Source organism: Sabethes cyaneus, chromosome 3 (assembly GCF_943734655.1).
Source record: "Sabethes cyaneus chromosome 3, idSabCyanKW18_F2, whole genome shotgun sequence".
Taxonomy (NCBI): domain Eukaryota; kingdom Metazoa; phylum Arthropoda; class Insecta; order Diptera; family Culicidae; genus Sabethes; species Sabethes cyaneus.
This window is the reverse complement of record NC_071355.1, coordinates 246,041,084-246,062,099: the sequence shown is the minus strand read 5'-3', so window position 1 is coordinate 246,062,099 and position 21,016 is coordinate 246,041,084. Positions and strand designations below refer to the sequence as shown.

Genomic DNA, 21,016 nt, shown 5'->3' with positions numbered 1-21,016 from the left:
ACCGAAGGGACTCAAACCATAAACGGGAAAGTATTGTACTGCTGCTAGACTATTAGATCATTCCTCCGTTGAATAACAGCCTTATTCAATGCCGAAATTATCTAACATCCGCACCTTCTCTTCCGTGGTGTAATTTATGTACACTCTTTCTCACTTTTCCATTGGCAATACGTAAATAGACCAAGCCAGGACTACTTTACGCTTTCAATTCTCCATAGAATATAGAACATTTGTCGTATAAAAGCCGTCGGTTAGGCGAAGAAACCCTCCAGTGTCTGGTCGCGTATGCCACCGAACGGTGCAAAATAGAAAAAAAAAACGATATGGAAACACCCACCCGTGCTATGAGGTTGGCAAAGGAAAAAAGTCAGCAATTTTTCGCCTGCGAATCGGAAAAATTCTCTTACAAAATTGAAAAGTTTCTCACCGTCTACCACGGGTATAATCAGATTAAGCCGAAAATTTTCCCCAAACGCCTGTCGACAATGTTTTCCGCCGATGTCGTGTCCACCGACGAGGACTGTCGGAGTGAATTTTTTCAACGCAACACGACATCTTTGCTGCGAAGGCATCAGCGCGAGAAAGGAATCCCAACCGGCGGCATCAGCGGAGATCGTTCAGTGGTGGACAAAAGCAGTAAAATTAGAGTTATCCTACCGGTAGCAGCGGCACAAACGGCAAAGACCAATGGTCAACCAATAGTACGGTTGCTTGCATCGCCACGCACAAAACGATCTGCCGGTGGCGGACCGAGAACACCAACGCGGGTAGTGCTGACAACGCCGGACTCGAACGGCAGCGCCAAGGACGGTATTTTGTGCTCCAGTGTGATGTTGACCTACCGGGAGGATCTTTTCTTTCCGGAGAAAGATATGGTCCGCAAGGAAAGTGATGTGTGAAGTAACCAAGCGGAGCTTGTTCTATAATAGTAACAATAATTAAGTAATTAGAATTAGAAAACACGTTACTGTAGGTATAAAGTGATAAATTATAAGGCTGTTAATTGTGGTTGTAGTGTAATTTACACTTTTCGCTGGTTAGTAAGAAGTAGTCAACAATATCGTTTCGGGCCTGACTGAGAAACATTTTTTATAAGCCATGCTAATAAATCAACTGTTTGTTCTTCAGTGGGAATTAAAAACAAATCGGAGCTTAGTGCATATTGCATTCTCGAACAATGTTATAGCGATCTTAGCATTCGGAAAAAAATAAACCCGGACGATCAAAATCAGAAAACAAAATGAAAGTAGATCGGTTCAATCAGTGAAAACTAAATCAAAACTTTGAGTGTACATTTTATTTTAATAAATTTGTTTATGTTAATAAAGAAAGTTATCTTATTTTTCTGTCCATATCCACTGCTCCAGTAGAACTCCAAAGGTGTTTGACACACTTTCCTCCTGTTCTCAAAACTATAATAGAAGTTCTTTTATTCATCCTTTAAGAGTATTTGCTACTTTTAATAGAATTAATGAATGCTACAAAATAAGAAAAATCCTAACATTTGAGTCGGAGGTGTAGGTTAATCTCTCGATTACGTTATGGTGTGACCATTTGCCCTATTCTGTATGTCACGTCGAGTGTCACTCTGCTCGATTAGTCCACTTTTCGTATAATGTATAAAGTCCCATGCGATACGATTTTGTTGAGTTGATTTTTGGTACATTTCTAGTACGTGGTATAACCTAGTCAACTTCCAAAAATCAACTTTATTGGTTAATGGACAGCTGACATATCGCGATGGGCGTACATCATCACCCATCGGCTTATTCGGGGGATTTCTGTCTTTGAAGATATGATGAAAACTCTATCCAGCTACTCACCAACGATGTTGAAGTTCCACGCAGTCGGGCTCTTTTTGTTCTTGAAAGCGATGACCAAGCATTTCAACACACTGATAAATGAACTAATTCTTTTTGCATCAGTCGGTGAAAATAGGTAAGGAACGTCGGAATTCGCTGCAAAATGGACTTTTGACAATCAGGAAGAGTTTCGAATCATCCGCACGCAGAAGTCTGCATCCGCGAATCATGGAAGAATTTTTGGAAAAAATCAGTGGTCCATTGTGGCTCCCTTGTGGGATACCAGACCGGGTCCCACCTTATTAATTTCGGTTCATCAATATGCACCATCCAGGATGAGGGATGACAAGCCATTGTTTCAATCGTGCCGATTTTGACCTTATCCAAAGAATTTTAACGAATATCGACTGAGATGCAGCCTTGGATGCGAATGACGTTAACGCTGCTTAACGCTGATTAACCCCTAATCCAAGGTGTCATGCGACCCGTGCCGAGGGATGAATGATGGGGGGGGGGTTCTATAAATACTCAGCCGCAAACGGAGCCTGTGGAGTACCAGGGCGCCCCCCACAGTAATCTGCCCTTACCTCATGAGGGGCTCTGATGCAGCGGACTCTTTTTTCCCCTCAAATCGTGGGACTTTATATGGATAAAAACATAATAAATTTAACTTCAGTGAGCGTGACAGATTAGATAATGCGTTCGCGAGAGGTGGAATCCAGAGATCTCCGCCAATGGATACAAGTGGAAGCGCCAGCGTAAGCGGAAAAGGAAGCGGCACATCTGTCGCTCCAACTGCATCTACGCCGGACGCAGCGATGACCTGCCTGTCGCTAATAAAAGCAGCAAACCCGTTCGCGGCAGGAGGCATCCAGCGTTCTCCACCAAGGGTGAAGAAGGATGCACCTAGAAGCGCTAGTGTGGGTGGCAAAGGCAGCGGTGTGCCTACCACGCCGGACACAGCGATGAACGGCCCAGCGCTAATCAGGGCGATGGGAAAGAATAGGGATGCACTACCTAAAGTGGTAGCAGCGTCACAGCAGCTCGATATAATCATCGAGTTCACGTCAGGTCGCGGCAATTTCTCAGAGACCTGAAGCAGAGCTTATTCATGCTTCGAAGAACCTTGTGTGCAGCGACCAAAACGCACAACGACCTCGTGGCAGGCAGTACAGGCAGTATAGGCGGATGCCTGCCCGTTGACAGGGTGTCGCAACGCGACTGAGAAAGCTACGGAGAGCGCTACCAACAGCAGTATTGCGTCCGCCTGATCGGTAAAAGCCCCCAGGCGAAACACCAAGACGAGTAGCCCGTAGATCGAAATCAAGGCCAAGAAGAGAAAAAGAAAGAAAAAGGAAGCTCCACCTAAACCGACAACGAAGCGAGCGAAGAAGGCCGACGCTCTAATCCTGAAAACGGACGAGTCGAAATACTCGGAGGTTTTGTAGGCCATGAGAGGAGATGTCCTACTCAGGGATCTGGGCGCGGATGTGCGGAGCATCCGCCGCTCACGCACTGGCTAAATGTTAAAGGCTCGAGTTAAAGAAGGACGCCACCAAGAAAAGTTCCGCATACAAGTCGGTTGCGGAAGGAGTGCTCGGGGAGGAAGTGCAGGTACGTGCTCTCACACCAGAAATGACTCTCCAGCTTAAAAACCTGGATGAGATCACCGATGTGTGCGAGGTCGTACAGGCTCACAAAGAGCAAAGTGGAGTGGTGGTGGCAACCGGGGTGGTTCGCCTGCGTAGGGGTCCTGTCGGGACCCAGGGCCACCATACGACTCTCGCTGGCGGACGGAAGCGAAGCCCTGAAAGCTTCTAGGCTAAAAGCGGGGTGGTCGGTATGCCCACTGAGCGTGCTCAAGCAATTGGAGGCTTACTTCCGGTGCTTCGAGCACGGGCATAAAACCTGGAACTGCAAGGGGCCAGAAAGGAGTCAATTATGCAGGAGATGTGGCAGTGCTGACCATAGAGCAAGGGACTGCGCGGAGCCGCCCAAGTGTTTGATCTGTACCGATAAACGGGACGCAGAGCACGTAACGAGAGGTCCAAGGTGCCCGGCTGGTGTGCCGGAGACCAAGCCACAATCATAGTGCAAGTGACACAACTCAACGTGAACCACTGCAGCACGGCTCAGCAGCTGCTACACCACGTAGTTTCCGAGTCGGCAACGGACATTGCCATCATCTCGGACCCATATCGCGTCCCTGCCGGAAACAGTAACTGGGTCTCGCATAGGTCCGGAACGGCTGCTATATGGACGACAAGCAGGTTCCCGGTCAAGAGATAGTGTCAGCCGCAGACGAGGAATTTGCGGTTGCGGTGAGTGGAGTGTTCTACTGCAGCTGTTTTGCTCCGCCGAGATGGTCTATCGAACACTTTACGCGGATGGTAGACCGAGTATCAGTTGTGCTGACTGGTCGAAGGCCGGTGGTTGTGGCGGGCGACTTTAATGCTTAGGCGGTTGAGTGGGGAAGCCGTCGCGTGAACCATAAGGGTCGGATTCTGCTTGAGGCTCTGGCAAAGCTCAATATAGATCTGGCCAACGTCGACACCATAAGTACCTTCAGTAGGAATGGAGCGGAGTCTATCGTCGCGAGCGTGTGACGCCACCATGCCTAGGAAAGGCCGACCTAGTTATGGGAGGACACCGGCTTACTGGTGGACAGATCGCTTTGCGGAACTCCGCGGAGCGTGCCTTCATGCGAGGAGAATTATGCAAAGAGCTCGTTCGGACGAAGGCAGGGCTGAATGTCGAGTAGCACTGGTTGCTGCACGCGCAGCGCTTAAGAGTGGGATAAAAGCTAGTAAACGAGCCTGCTTTGAAAGGTTATGTGCTAGTGCCAATACGAACCCGTGGGGTGATGCCTACAGTGTCGTAATGGCAAAGACCAAGGACGTGATGGTGCACGCAGAGCGGTCACCAGAGATGCTGGAGCGGATCATCGAGGGCCTCGGGCCGCTGAGTCGTCCCACGGCCGACAGTATCTCAGTATCTCCAGTATCTCAGACCATAGCGTAAGATGGTCGGCCTCCATGCCGAACATCCAAAGTAACGTAAGCGACGGCGGTTTAGAGGCCGGGGAGGAAGCGACGGTTACCAACGAGAAACTCATTGAGATCGCTAAATCCCTAAAGGTGAGCAAGGCACCGGAACCAGACGGAATCCCGAATTTGGCCATTAAAGTGGCTATTTTCGAGGCTCCCGAATTATTCGGGGCAGTAAAGAGTAGATGCCTGGAAGATGGCCACTTCCCGGACCTATGGAAGCGACAGAACCTGGTCCTTTTGCCGAAACCGGGAAAACCTCTGGGTATCCCCTCATCATATAGGCCGATCTGTCTGCTTGATACAGCGGGCAAGGTGCTGGAGAGGGTTATCCTTAACAGATTCGTACAGTACACGGAGGGTACAAACGGTCTTTCAAGGAACCAATTCGACTTCCGTAAAGGCAAATCTACGGTGGATGCCATCTTGTCTGACACTAAGTCAAGGTGGCAATCCAGCGTAAGAGGATGGGTATCCGCTCTTGCGCAGTTGTCACGCTCGACGTGAGAAATTCGTTTAATAGCGTTAGTTGGGACTCCATAGCCAACTCGCTTCTGAACGTCCAAGTGCCGGTGTCGCTGTACAGGATTCTGGAAAATTATTTCCAGAATCGTACCAGAAGTCTACGGTGAATCTGTCGGAGAGGTTGAGTTGATGGCTGCCCACTCTATAAGCATTGTTGAAGATTGGATGCGATCCAGGAAACTGGATCATACAGGAAACTACCATACAACGGAGGTTATCGTGGTGAACAACCGCAGGTCAGTGCAGCAAGCAAATATCAGCCTCGGGGACTGCACTATTTCGTCAACGCGGTCTTTAAAACTCCTGGGAGTCATGGTCGACGAGAAGCTCAAGTTCGGGAGCCACGTCGACTATGCCTGCGAGAAGGCTTCCACAGCTATTTCGGCATTGTCTCGTATGATCTCTAATAGCTCTGCGGTATATGGCAGCAAGCGAAGGCTATTAGCCAACGTGGTCTAGTCCATACTCAGGTATGGCGGGCCGGTGTGGTCATCGGCGTTAGGTACCAAAAGTTATCTAGCCAAGCTGGAAAGCACCTATCGTCTCATGTGCTTGAGATACGCCGAGTGCGTATCGAGCAGTTTCACATGACGCAATCTGCGTCTTAGCGGGTATGATGCCTATTGGCATCATCATCAGCGAGGACGTACAGTGCTTCAACCAACGTAGAACTAGAGGCTTACGGAGTACCACAAGATCGGCCGCGATGACCCTGCCATGTGGTCCGGGCATGGTCTAATTCCACAAAACGGCGATGGACACATCGACTTATCCCGGAACTATCCGGGTGAGTCAACAGGCTTTCTTCAAATGCCCTCGTTTTACGGGCGCGAGAAGTAACATGATGACAGTGAGCGGACAGGACACTACTCCGGAAAACTTAGTCCAAAGGATGTGTTCTAGCTCGGATGTCTGGGGAGCGGTCAACGCGACTGCTACCCAGATTGTACTTGAGCTACAAAACCGCTGGAGAGCCGAAGTAGTCTTCTCAGATGTAAGGTTCTCTAAGGTGCTCAGTAGATTTCCCTACGCATAAAAAAACACGAAAAAAAGGCAAGACAAAACACGAAGTTGGTCTATGAAACTTTTTCCTTTCCGTTCTCGGTAACGGCCTGCTTCGATTCATTAACCTGTCGAACTTACAGCGCCAGTAATCAATTGTTTGGCTATAGAGGGTCAGGTTTTAGAATTTGTCGAGTCATTCAATTGAATCAACAAGTCGTCCAAGATCCTGTAATCAACTTCATGCTATCGTGTCTTTGTATGCTCCCTGTAAACCTAAAACGGAGTTTGCAGCTCCATTAATAAAGAAAAAGACCCATCGCTGATACAATTCACACCAGACTGGACGATAACTTATGTTGCATTCCATGTGTCATGTGACATGAATTTCAAGGTGCTCGGAAGTTAAGCTTGACTGGGCCTTGACGAAATGAACAGTCTTAAAATGTACATTCTCGGATTTTTTAGGCGTATCATCCAACATCTTCTTACCGAACTCCCCTAACACTGGTGAGATTAACGTTGACTCGGTTCAATTAATGGCTAGTTGAGCCACTAGGATTGAGTCGGAAAATGTTCAACTGTGTGCATCTTTGTCATCTGCACGTCTCAGAAAATTGTACTAATTTACACACAATTTGCATTCAAGACACAGTACTTACTTTAAAAATCTGCTTTTCAATATGTAGAATGCGTATGAATAATTAAATGTAAAGTTAAGATTGAATGATTGTTTACCATTTCTATTTTAACTAGGTACTTCTTCTGGCAAATTACGAGTTTAACTCGAGCAATAATTTTCGACGTTCACGATTGAGCTACGTTTTCAATATATTCGTAATAAAACTTTTCAGTACAAAAATAAATAAAAATATCTTATGACGTGATGATCCTGACGGGAGTTTTTTTTATCTTACCAAACCACCATCGACACTTATTTATCAATAAGAGCAACACATCAAAAACTTAAACTGACATTAATTTAATTTGTTCTTTATTTTGCTTGGTCGGAAAATTATGCGCGCAGAATTTTAAATCCTCCGCTGCATGCCGCGCTACCCACGGTTTTATACATTTCGAAATCAGGGAAAGCAGAAAAAGAAAGATGAGATAATTGAATCGCGCTAAGAAGCGCACTTTTCAACCCGACCTGCTGTATATATTAATGATGCGCTTCGGATCAACAGGCCAGTACCGTTTGCAAGCCGGAAGCAGAAACAACACACGCTAAACTAACGGAATGACTCGTCTAACGGTGTCCTTGTTGGCCACCTTGATAGTGTACTTTGCTTACCAGCTGCTGGCGAGTGAGGCGCTGCCTACCAGCGCAATTGGAAATTCCCCGGGAACCGCTGAAAGTAATCTACCAAGTGAGGAAAATGTGATCAAAAGTGTGAACAAGTGGCTGAAAAGTGCATACAATCAACGACAGCGAGCAACGTCGGCAAAGGCCAATGGAGGCCGCTACGGACCCCTGGCTCTGCTACGACGGTCACAGAATCCGGTGGAATCCGCTGTTGTTGCTGGTGTGGGTGGCAAAAGTCCGTACAACTACCTGTCAGACGTGAGCTTGTTCGAGGACGACGATATCGAGAAACGGTTCGACGACTACGGCCACATGCGCTTCGGCAAGCGAGGCGGCGAAGGTGAACAGTTCGACGATTACGGTCACATGCGATTCGGACGGTAAGGTGTGTGCGGTGGCAAACGCTGCACTGCACACGCTACTGCCGAGCTTTGGCTTCTCGCTGTACGTCCTGTGAAATGCCCCCTACTTACTGGTACTGGCGGCGGTGGCTGGTGACTTCTGTTGTTCGCTTGGTCGATTTTGTTCGGTTGATGCCGATTGTTGTATAAAAGATAGTGTGGAATAATGCGATTAAATAACACCTTAGAAAAGTGCTGAACCAGAACGACGATACGCGCATTCTTGTGCAATTGTGAAAGAAAGCCCTGTTTTTTTTATACATTCGGATTGTTTGAGTGCTTTCAGTTTGTTTAAGACCGTTTACAAATTGTATTTTACTTAACCTACAAAAATAGATTGCTATAAATCTTCGTTTTTTTTTTGTTTCTCAAAGGTATATCGTTTCTGAATCGTGCACGAGTTTGATTTTATAAATGACCGCTTGGTACCTAGTCGAACCTAAGCTAAAAAATAGATATGTGCAACGAATGCGATTTTTTTTGCTTCTCGCCAACTCACCACTGGCGTTTCCAAAGATAAATAGACTAGAATTATGACGCGAAAAAAGTGGATTATTCACCATAACTTTATCCGGATGCTGTATGCAGCGGAAATGATTTCTAATTATTTACATCGTTTCTTTTTTTTTTTTGAAAACCATTTTAAACAGCGGATTAATCTAATTCAATCTTACAATTATTTTATAACTCAACCGAAAGCATAAAAATAGTATCATAAACTAACTAATTTTATTTGATCGCAACTACAACTGAGTTCATGTTTAAAAACATAAACTGAACGGTGATTGCGTTCTATTTAACAATTGTTCAATAAATAGGCAAAATTATCCCTTACAAAGTAATATCACCATCGATAACTGAGAGTAAAATAAGAGTTAAACCTTACTATTCATTCTTTTTGCGCGACTTCGAGCTGGTGCTCATCGAATCGCTGTCATCGTCACCTTCCTCGTTTTTGGGCCGTGTCCATTTGATCATCGTCTCCGGCGAGCGGTAGAGGAAGATTAGTTTGGCAAATAGGTCTTCCTCCAGGGTAAATTCAAGAGATTCTCGCACCAGGTAAATGTCCAGGCAGAGCTGTAGCACTCGATCCACGTACGGCAGGTCCTCGAACATGATTTTCGAGCTTGCCCCCGAGAAGATGCTGGTTCGTAGCATCCGCGAGAAGACCAAAATCAGCGTGGAGTAGATACCGATGATACTAAAATTGAGGAGTCAGGAAACCAGGCCTTCACCGTAACATCGTAAAAACTTACCCGCCAGCAGCGATAGAACTGATCGTACTGGGAAAGATCTTATCGTTAAACATGTACATCACCAGGTGTGAAAAACAGTCGGCATACGGCATGTTTATGAACATTGCCGACGTCGGATCGGTACAGTTCTCTTTAACTTCCCACCAAAACAGCGGAATAGTGTTGTTCATGTGGGTTTGGAACAACCGCAACGTTATGTTGCGATAGTTTCGCTCGCTTTCGTCCGCTATTGAATAAAACATTGACAATAAACATAGTGTAAAGGATTATAAAAAATATTTCCCAGCTGTTGCTTTATAATGGAGGCGCATGGTTTTACACAGCAATCAACATAAACCGTGCGTCTCCTTCGAATTTATCAGTTTAAATTTTTTTTGGAAAATAAAAACATTTGATAAATAGATTCAAAAAACGTAATACTTACTGTCCGCAGCGGGAATCAACTGGTGAATCGGTTTGACGGTCCCACTATTTTTCACCTTCAAAAACTTTGGCATCAGATAGGGCAACGAAACGGTCATGTTCGTGTCGGTGGCGAGCATTTTCACCAGTGCCGCCCGAGCCGGATCGTCCGGTTCCAGTTCGTAGGACTTCTCCTCAGAAACCGTGCCCGGGTTTTCCTTGGAATGTGACTTCCGATTGATAGTATACCGGAAGCGGCACGTCAGCGTTGCGGTGGTATTCAGATCGTTCAACAACCGTGCCTTATCCGGTGGGGAAATGTTCCAAATTGAGGTAGAGTTCGCTCCCAGTTTCACAGCCGCCACATCCACCGGCTCATAGTTTGATAGAAAAGTTAGTGCTGTTTTATCCTTCGAATATGGAAGCATAAATTTCTCCCACTGCTGATCGTTTAAACCATGAATGTTATTGTCCTGGGCAGACATCATGTAAACCGGTTCATACGGACCAATTCGAAGCGACACAGAAACGTCGTAAGGGAGATTCGGCTCTCCAACAGCGTTACTAAAGGCAAACAAAGCCAGTGGGAACCAAATCAGCAAAATTATTCCAAACATCATGCCTCCACCCATCAGGTACTTCACGAGAGATCCCTTCTTTTGACCCCGAGGAGCCGGTAGATCCTCCTCCAGCTGCCGCATACATTTCAACTGATAAACATTCGTGAAAATATCCTCCATTTTAAGCCAATCAAACAACGTCATCGAAGTATCGGTCCAAATCCAATCCATCAACGTACGCAGTTCAAACAAAAACGGAATCGTCATGAACAGTTTGAACCCGGTAAAGTTGATCATGGTAAAGCCCTTGGTCACAAAATTGCCCAAAATTCTCGCCGGATACCCACAACGGATTTGATAGGCTGAAAACAGCAGATAGAAGCATTTGATCAGATAGTAGTAAACCGGCGGGTTGGTTGCGTTGAAGCTGCGTTCGGTCGTCGCTGGCAGCACAAAAAACATCCAAATGTGTAGCCCGATGATGAGGAAAAACTGAAACAGAATCTTGCCGACCATGTACTTCCGCAGGTACAGTGCTCGGTCAACAACGATCAGGAAGAACTGGATTATCAACATCAACAAAAAGGTCATTGGCACTTTGTTCTCTTCGAAGTAGGAAAGTACACCCCCATCACCTTCCTGCGTCTGTAAAAGTTTTGCCAGAAATTAAATTTATTCAGTTTAAGCTAATTTGAAATTAGTGTACTCACCCCGAAGGCGGAAAACCCAAACAGAATAACGAAAAAGTTAATGAAATCGCACAGAAACAGATAGCCGTACACGTCGGCCGTCTTGCGGGACTGTCGATCCAGCAGCTGACTGAAGAAGTCCTTCACGTTGGCGGTGTACTTCAGGAACGAATGTTTCACGATCTGCGGAAAATAGTCGGCCGAATCTTCGCTGTGATGCGTAACGCACACCAGCGCCGTTCCGTTAACCGTATCCTCCGGCAGCTGCCGATCGGCTCCCTCTTCGACCTTAACCATAGTCAGCTCGGTGACGGCGTCCTGCCGTATGATGAGCGTTTCACGTCTGTGGGGAGAAAAAGAAATCGTTTAAGTGTTGTTCCGATAATGTGGTTAGTATTTTTGGAGGATTTCACAAGAAATAGTTGAGGAAAAAACAGGATTAGGAATAGATGACACGTTTAGTATTGTATTCTTAACAGAAACTGAAATATTTGCGCCATACTGAGGGAGACGCTAGATTTGTAAAGTAGATTCAAAATTGAAACATATAGAGGTTGTAGAGCCAGCAGAAAATGCCTCTCAATATAGTGTAGTTGCTGTGATTACTAAATAGAATTAAAAAAAATTATTTCAATTCCACCTAAATTCCAACACGACAAAGCTCGTACAAAAACCAATATACAAAAGAAAATTAAACTAAAAATAAAAAAATTGCAATACGGTTACAATCGATGGCACTCTTAGGTCTAATACCATGGAAACCAAAGGTTAAACCGCAATATTATTTCTAAATAGTTCGTTGAACTACTTTTTATTGGATAATTATGGTATTATAAAATCGGTTCAGTGATTCAAAAGCTTTGAATTAAAAAACAAACATCCAAAGACAAAAATGGGTAAAAATTGTGGTTTGGGACCACCGTGAGGCATGGCTCACGATTAAAGTATTTGAGAGAAATTAAACGGATCTAAACTACTTCTCTGTGGAACACCGGACTTACTGCTTCTCGTCGGTGCCAAAGTTAGGCAATAGCATAGGGGTACAAACTGAGTTGAATACATCGAAGAATGTCATGACTTGACGCTTCTTTATCAACAGACTTCGCAGCCAGTTATTAGAGAACAGCACAATTACGGGTCTAATGCAACGATCGTACTAACTCTAGTAGTACTGCCAAGCCGAGATTCGAACACATGACGACTAGCTTGTTAGACCAGCATCGTACCTTGAAGCCAACTGAACGATTAAGGGTGAGGACTGCTCATTTGCGGTCCCAGCCTTGAGAAACTCCCATTTGGCCGGATATTGGTCTGACAAACCAGCCGTCGTATGTTCAAATCACGACTGGAAAAGACCGTTGAAATTAACAGAATTGTCGAAGGCAGGTAGGCAGAAAAATAAGAAATCAATCAGCAATCAGCGAATGAGATTTTGTACAAATTGCCTAGAATCTACGATGAAATCAAAGGAAAACCTTTTCGAAGTGTCTTTGGGATCGATGCGGCACGAACAGTCCTATGTAGAAGCAGAAGTATTCTAGTTTCCGAATTCATGTATCCGTTGCATGCGTGAGTGATAACACAAGAATTTTGTGTTTGGACTCTAGGATCACATGCAGAAAGCAATGTTTGGGGCTAAATTTGAACATTCCCGACCCCCTGTAATTCGTACTGAGAAAGTTTCATTCTAATACAGAGGCCATTCTAATACATAAGGCGCTATAACCTTGGTCAATTTCCGGTCAATTTCAAACACGGAAATTACAAATAATCCCGAAGACTAATCAGTTATCTCATTTTGATCTGTTCCTCATGAACAGAATGAATGATGCAGGCTTGACAATGTGACTCCCTCAAATATTTCCTTTCTCCATCAATCCCAGGAAATGCTGCACCTTCAACCGAACCAGTTGAAATGTAATTCAAAGAGGCTTCAATTTGAGTTCTACAGAAGCTTTGTACAATAACTTTGTACTCCGACTGGCCGAAACAAATGTGTTTTTACTACCCTTACTGCAGTCACCCAAAGTCCACCGAAATTAGAGGGGTGAAGAGGAATCAAAACGGAACGGATCAATCGGTATAAGACACGGCAAAGAACAAGGAAATGATTAATTGATGAAACCTGGTCGAGCAATCTAGCACGTTGGGCCCCTCTATTGCTGGTGCCGATGGGGTTCTTGAAAAGAACGGATTTCACTACACAGTCATCCGGCATCCTTACGACGTGGCCGGTCCTCAGTAATCTCCTAACTTTCGTCAGATGTACGATGGGAACCTCTCCAAGCAGTGCCTGTAGCTCGTGATTCATACACCTCCGCCACTCTCCGCTTTTGGTTTGTACTTCGCCAAAAATAGTCCGCAACACCTTTCGTTCAAATATGGCTAGTGCACAAATGTCCTCCGTAAGCAAAATTACTGTTCGCCTCAAGTCCGTAGAGGAGCCTCTTCCTACCATATATTTGGTTTTCGACGCATTGATTTGTAACCCTATCCTCCAAGCCTCCGTTTTTAGTCTGGCGTATATTGCCTCTTCCGTCCCAAGGTTTCTAGTAATGATGTTGAAGTCGTCTGCGAAGGCTAGAAGTTGGATACTCTTGCTGAAGAACGTTCCTCTCGTTTCGATGCCCGCTCGCCGGATCACACCTTCAATAGCGATATTGAATAACATACAGGATAGTCCATCTCCTTGCCACAACCCTCTGCGCGATTCGAAAGGACTCGAGAGTGTCCCCGAAAAGCGTACGTAGCACTCACTCGCTTCAAAGTAACTTTGATCAGCCGTGTCCGTTTGTCCGGAAACCCCTACTCGTGCATTATCTGCCATAGCTGTTCTCGTTCAACTGTATCGTATGCTGCCGTGAAATCCACAAAAATATGATGCGTGGGCATGTTGTACTCTCGACATTTCTGGAGCAGGGTGTCGATTATCCAGCGAAAATAATATTCCCTGACTTTTCTAGGATTTTCCAGGTGTATTTCGAAATATTCCAGACGCAAAATATCTTCTTAATTTCACTTTGCCACTTTGCTTAATTTGTGGTACTCTTGAATTATCATTTCCTAATGAATTCATTTTTCCTTTTTAATTCATTTTTATTTGCAAAATATCTTAAAATTAATTCGAACTTAATTGACGCACATCGAAATTAAAGCATTGAAATAAAAATTGCAAGATGTCTTTTCGGAAAAAATGAAATAGTCTACTGGTTTATCTAATTGCCAAAGGGATGAACCGTTTTGCCTGTTAGATAACATGTAATGAATGGGAATATATCCGCTTCAAACATTTAACTATGCAAAACAATAAGCATAAAAGCTGGTCTTTAGTTTAGAACATAATTTGAAGGTATTTTTGGACTCAAAGCCCGATTTGTCTGACATTTCGATTTGCTATCAAAATTTGCGGAAATAATAGTTCCCCAGGAATATACATTTTTTTGATACCAAATGACTCAACGAACATCGCGGCATCATTGTATTATTTAAAACCTGACCTTCTGCTTTTATTCGACCTACTTGCAGCTAGCTTTTGACATTCAGGAAAACGGGATTGCGACTCTATCGACTTTCTGCTCGCAGTCGAATTTCAACGATGACTGATTTGTTAGACTAAATCTGAATTTTGAGTCTGAAATGGTCTTTCATAAGAATGCGCAATAAGCGTAGGTATTCATGAGTGGTCGACATGAGTATAAAAATTAAAGTCCGGGTTCTGGCCCGTTCAGGTTGAATATCGTAGTAAATTTTCAAAGGCTGATCTTGGTTTAGTTTGATTAGTCCTCGTTCTAGTTACAGTCCGATCTCGGTCGGGCAGTTTGAATTTGTCTATAGACCAAATTTGATAGTATGGCTATTTTATGCCCCTTCCTGTACAAAATAAGCAGATTTCTATACACAATTTTTGGTCTAAATATCCGATCAATATCGAAGATTTCAAAAGATATTGATAACGATCAGTTAGGTTGTTAGCTCTGTGAGTTGAGATTTAAAGCAGGTCAGTCGCACATTCATGAAATTCAAAATTTCGAAACTCTGGGAAATTTGCACACAGTAGATTGGTTGCACGCGAGTAAAAATAACGTGTCATACGTGGTCGTGGACGTGGTCTATTTGACTTGGGCATACGCTAAGGCCTTGAATGAGAAGGTGCCAGATATTTGAAGTAAATGTTATCCTTGCGAAGTCTTAAGTGTTCCGGTATATTTTCTTCCCATGTCTAAAATCCCTGACTTCAAATGAAATTCCCTGACATCCCCTTGACTTTTCCAGGTTGAAACGAATTTCCCTGACGTTTCCAGGTTTTCCCTGATTTTCCAGGTAGTCGACACCCTGCTGGAGGATTTGTCGGAGAGTAAAAATTTGATCTGTAAAATCCGTCCCCCACAAAGCCCGCCTGATACTGCCCCACGAATTCTCTTGCTATTGGGAATAGACGACGCAAAATCTGGGAGAGTACCTTGTAGTTGACCAGCGTAATACCGCGGTAGTTACAGCAATCTAGCCGGTCGCCCTCTTTGTAGATGGGACAGACATCACCTTCCATCCATTCCTCCTGTAGTTTCTCCTCCTCCCAAATCCTAGAAATTATCCAATGAAATGCCGTTGCTAGCACTTTTTTCAAATACCAAATTTACTACAGTGGCGGTAGAAAGGCACAACATAGAGTCGGTTTAATATTATTATTTGACAAAAACAACGAATTGTTCAGGTGTGTTGAGAATCACTGAAGATGGGAATGCGCACATCGGGAGAGTGGAATTCTGCCGTCCTATTATTGAATTAATCTATGATTACGGTCTAAGGCCCACGAACTTTGAGACGACGAGAGATGTGACCATCAGTAGCACTTAGTTTCCACGTCTGAATATTCGGAAACACACCTGGAGGCATCCAAATTGAGATTCTAGCTCTCAGATCCTGATCGATGGCGACACTTTTCGGATGTCATCGACGTACGGTCTTGTCACTATCTCGTCATGTGTCAAGATTCGCGCAAGGTTATCGAACGCAGTGAAGGCTCGCACTGAGAGGACGCTACGTTTCAACAGCCAGCGGTTGACGGCAGATGATGTGGCAGCGAAATAAGCCAGAAAGATTGATCAACGAATCGCAGAATAGCAGGAGGAGAGGAAAGAAGATATGCTGTGGAATAACCTCCATGGTGCCCTTAAAACAACTGCGAGAGAGGTGATAGGCACGACGCGTGGAAGACAGCGTAACATCAGATTTCATGCCGAATTCCAGAGAGTGACGGATGAGAAGAACGCTCACTGCGGCTACACGTCAGGGCAGCGAAAAGGAATAGAGAGATTAACCCTGCGGAAAAAAAGAACTTATAGTTTGAAAAAAATGAGTACGAGGGGCACGTCCTCGCCGACGCAGAGAAAAGATTCGCTAGCAACGACATACGGAGTTTCTACAAAACGATGAGGTACAGTTATTTTGCCATGCCCGTGATATGCAATGATAGTGCTGGCAACCTGCTTAATGACAAAATTGCGATAGCAGCCAGGTGAAAGGAGCACTCACAGACGCAGTCGAATAGAGAGGTAAACATGGAGATCAAGAGGAACAGGATAAGAATAGCGAACGATGGTCAATCTGTGAAGCCGTCTACAAGAGGAGGCTGTACGAAGCAATACACCGGATTATTGATAGGATCTGGGCGAAAGAACAAATGCTGGAGGAGTGGTTGGATGGACTCATTTGTCCTATATAAAAAAGAACATCGACACCACTGTAAAAACTATCGAGGCATTCATCGCTCAATTCTGCCTATAAGGTGCTCTCCCGAATCCTGTGCTGTAGACTGAGACCTTTAGACCTTTGGGGATCGCTCCACGACGGATCAGGCGTTAACTCCGCTTCAATTATTAGACAAGTTCCGGGAGAACAATTTGCAGACTCATCATCTGTTTGTGGATTTCAAGGCGGCGTACGATTCAGTCAAACGAAATGAGTTGTGGCAGATAATGCTAGAACATAGTTTGTCGACAAAACTAATTGAGCTGATTCGTGCGACACTGGATGGGTCAAATTCATGCAGCAGAACAGCGGGTGAGACCTCAGCCGCTTTTGCAACGTCGTTGGATGGACTGAAGGAAGGAGATGCTCTCTCTAACCTGCTATTCAACAGTGCCTTGGAAGGGGCAATACGAACAGCAAATGTGGAAAGGAACGGAACTATCATCACGATATCTAATACGCTTCTTGGTTTTACGGGTGCCGTCGATATCATCGGAATCAACCATAGAGCAGAGGAAGATGCAAGATTAATGGAAAGTATCAAGATTGGAACTAAACGTTTATCTCTGCGTAGACAGTGCCGTCTCGGCCCGGCCTTCTACTGACCCGAGGATAATGCAGCCTAACGACGGCGGCGGGGGCTCCTCCAGCTCCGCTAATGGACAGCATTCTTTCGACACATTCGTAATTATCGAGGAAAATGGTACTCCGACCCCAAGTCGCAAGCAAGATGTCCTAGTCTTCTATAAAAACGCCGGTGGAATGAATTCCGATATTGAAGACTACCGACTAGTCGTATCGGATTGCTGCTATGATATCATTGTCATTTGCGAAACGTGGCTTAACTCTCAAACGATTTCCAGGCAAGTCTTTGAATCCGATTACGAAGTTTTCCGTTCTGCTAGCTGTTCGACGTGGATTGAAAGCAAGAGCAATTGAGAAGGATTCATGGAACTGCATAGAACTGGTTTGGACGGCCATCAAGCTGAGTGATCGCTTCCTTTTTTTGTGTGCCTTATACATCCCACCTGATCGTGTCCGGGACAAAGATCTAATTGGCGCTCACTGCCAGTTAGCTTACTCAGTTATGAGGGGCTCTACGCCGCTCGATGAGATAGTTATTTTGGGCGACTTCAATTGGCCAGATATCTCGTAGAAACCTGCCCATAGAGGTTTCCTCTATCCTGATTCTGAAAACTCTACGATCCATGCCGGTGTAATTAATCTTCTTGACAACTATAGTGCTGCAATGCTTCATCAAGTTAACCATGTCGTCAACGAGAACAACCGTTCGTTAGACCTCTGCTTCGTGAGCTCACAGGACAAGGCCCCATTCGTCTCAGCGGCTCCATGTCTGTTAATCAAGAGAATTCCACACCATCCTCCGCTGATCGTCTGCATAGAAGATAAACTCCTTCAGGACTTCGATGAATGTCCAGCTGCTATCTCATATAATTTCCGTAAAGCTGATCAACAAATATGCTGATATATGCTATCGATCGACATGTACCGAAAAGTAGTCTCCGCAGTACATCTCATCCCTCTTGGCACACGAATGAGCTACGCAGGCTGAAGTCATACAAAAGAGCAGCATTAAGACGATTCACGAAATTTCGTACGCTTTCACTAAAACTCCCTATACGAGGATAAACAATTCATACAGGCAAGTCAGTCGCCAATGCTTTACGCGGTATCAACGCAGTATTCAACGAAGATTGAAGCATCACCCGAAGTCTTTCTGGAATTACGTAAACGAGCAACGCAAAGAGTTCGGGCTCCCATCATCAATGGAATACAACGGGGAAGTTGCTGCCACTCCTCAGGATATATGCATGCCGTTTCTTTTCCAAGAAGTTTGCAAGTGTTTTCACCAATGAGGTATTGAGCGCGGACCGTGTTGCCCTAGCAGCCAACAACGTTACAATATATGGTCAAACGCGGGGTGCCACTGACATCAATGTCGAGATGATTTCGAAGGCAGTGACCATGCTCAAGTTGTCCTTAAATCCTGGACCCGATGGAGTACCTTCCGTATTCCTGAAGAGACACATAGACTGCTCGCTGACACCGTTGCTTCGTTTATTTCAAATGTCCATTTCCAGTGGGATTCTCCCGTCGTTTTGGAAAATTGCACATATGTTCCCTGTACACAAAAAAGGAAGTAAACGACATGTAGACAACTATCGAGGCATCACATCGTTAAGCGTAGTCTCGAAACTATTCGAGCTGGTGGTCATGGAACCTCTGCTTTCCCACTGTAAGCAATATCTAAGTGCTGATCAGCATGGCTTCACATTCCAGCGTCCTACCACTACTAATCTGCTGTGTCTTACATCATACATAACGGAGGGTATGGCACAACGAGCTCAAACAGATGTTTTGTACACCGACCTGTCGGCAGACTTTGACAAGATAAACCACGCCATCACAATTGCAAAACTACACAGACTGGGTGTTAGCGGTAACCTTTTGCAATGGTTTCGCTCGTATCTCACCGATCGACAGCTGGTGGTTGCCTGATGGCCTCATCAGGTATACCTCAAGGAAGTCATCTAGGTCCTCTGATTTTTCTGCTTTATTTCAGCGCCGTTAATTTGGTCATTAAGGGCCCACGACTCTCCGACATATACTGCCTCAAATCGCTATTCTGTTCGCTGGTGCGGTCAGTTCTAGAATACTGTTCGTCTGTTTGGAATCCTAACTGCAACAACAGCGCTGAAAGAATCGAGTCCGTTCAGCGTCGATTTCTTAGATTCGCTTTGCGAAAATTGCCATGGAGAATCCCGTTCCGTCTTCCCAGCTTACTGGCACTGGTTTCACGGAAATGGCTATAGGTTAGATGTTTCTCGACAGAATTCCGTTTTCTTTTTACGAATGGACTGGAAATTAAGTCTAGGTCTGGAACAAAATATGAATATTATTAAATTTCCATGACAGAAAAAGACAGGCGAAAGACATACCCCTGGATAATCTAGAATATCCAGTGTCCACTAATTATTGCAAATCTCGATATATTTTAAACAAACTTAGAAAAAATTTCACGTGTAATGCAATTGGTTTCATTCAAAAATGTCCTATTTTGAGAAGCTATAACCGTTTGAATATTTAAAAAATTTTGCCTGTCCCGAACGTTTTGTTTAAACCCAGAGTAACTCTGAATGTCTACCGGGTTCATCACTTATCCAGCATTGAAGTCATTTGATACGATTCTTTGTAAGCATTCACGTATAAGCACTTTGCAATTCAAGAAATAAATTAAAAGAATAATAAAACATGTAATACGAATAACTACTTACAAGGAAGAATTACTCAATTAGAAATTAAAGTATTCACAATAAAACTACCAATGATAGAAAGAACAAACTACAACATAAAACACAAGAACATAAGCAAACGTAAAATTTACCCAAAGGAATCAACTATTTTCAAAACAACAGCCGTCTTGTAACTTAAACTTTGAAACCCTTGCAGCAGGGTAGGAATTTCCAGCCCAACTTTAGAAGATTTCCTCGACCGAAACAGGGGCACGTGGTCCGAAAGGAACTGCCGCAACGTGGACCGTCGAGCAGCGCTTGTTGATTGAGACTGGGACAAGTCTAGACCAGTGGTACAGGTTAGTAGGGAATTTGTTGGTTAAAACAAGGAATTAGGTAAAAACAAATACCATTCAAATCAATTAGGTCCAAATCGGAAATGATGGAACCCTGCAGGAAAGCCTCTTCAAGGCGGGTTAAAAACCGAAACCTGTGAAATCTTAACCGGGTTGTTAGGGAATTGTTAGGTTGATTTCTATAATCTAAAAGCTACTGGACTTACTGTTTGTCCACCTCCTCAGCTGCGCTGATCAGAGCTTGCGTCTTTTCGTCATTGAGGTCCACCTTATAGAGACCCTCCTCGGGATCTGGTTCTTCGACGAAATCCGACTTCCAGAGTCCCAACGATTTTAGAATAAAGCGATGACAAAACAACACCAAAAGCAGCGCCAAATCGTACGTCGCATAGCCTTTCTTCTGTTCGATTCCGATGATCCTAGCCGGACTGAAGGGTTGATTCGGGGGGATCGGATTTTGATTCCACCAAAGCATTTCAAACTGGCAGATACACTTCAGCAGCACTACGGTTTGTGTGTAGGCGATCAGCGTAACCCAGAAGTTTTTCGATGGTCTCGGGAAAGTTAAGGTTCCCCAAAGTGTGACCATCAGTGGTAGCGGTAACGAGAGGAGGCTTGCCGATTTAATCTGAAATAAAAATAACAAATGTTATTTTCGATTTGGAATT

At 44.6% G+C, this 21,016-nt stretch overlaps 2 protein-coding genes across 10 annotated transcripts in view; one reads left to right on the top strand and one right to left on the bottom strand.

Annotated features, from left to right (window-relative positions):
* Positions 1–7,616: 7,616 nt before the first annotated feature.
* On the top strand, positions 7,617–8,066 carry LOC128741018 (callisulfakinin). Its single transcript, XM_053836592.1, has one exon. It carries the CDS (start codon positions 7,617–7,619, stop codon positions 8,064–8,066), a length of 450 nt encoding a protein of 149 aa, XP_053692567.1.
* Positions 8,067–8,383: 317 nt separating this feature from the next.
* The window catches only part of LOC128743453 (piezo-type mechanosensitive ion channel component), a 93,317-nt gene continuing 80,684 nt past the window's right edge, over positions 8,384–21,016 (bottom strand). For all 9 annotated transcript variants that reach the window (XM_053840032.1, XM_053840039.1, XM_053840034.1 and 6 more), the window contains 5 exons: positions 20,555–20,976; positions 11,012–11,333; positions 9,764–10,946; positions 9,340–9,565; positions 8,384–9,284 (listed from right to left, as the gene is read on the bottom strand). In XM_053840032.1, coding sequence (XP_053696007.1) covers positions 8,969–9,284; positions 9,340–9,565; positions 9,764–10,946; positions 11,012–11,333; positions 20,555–20,976 — 2,469 coding nt within the window. In that variant the 3' untranslated portion in view covers positions 8,384–8,968. The remainder of the gene's footprint in view (positions 9,285–9,339; positions 9,566–9,763; positions 10,947–11,011; positions 11,334–20,554; positions 20,977–21,016) is intronic.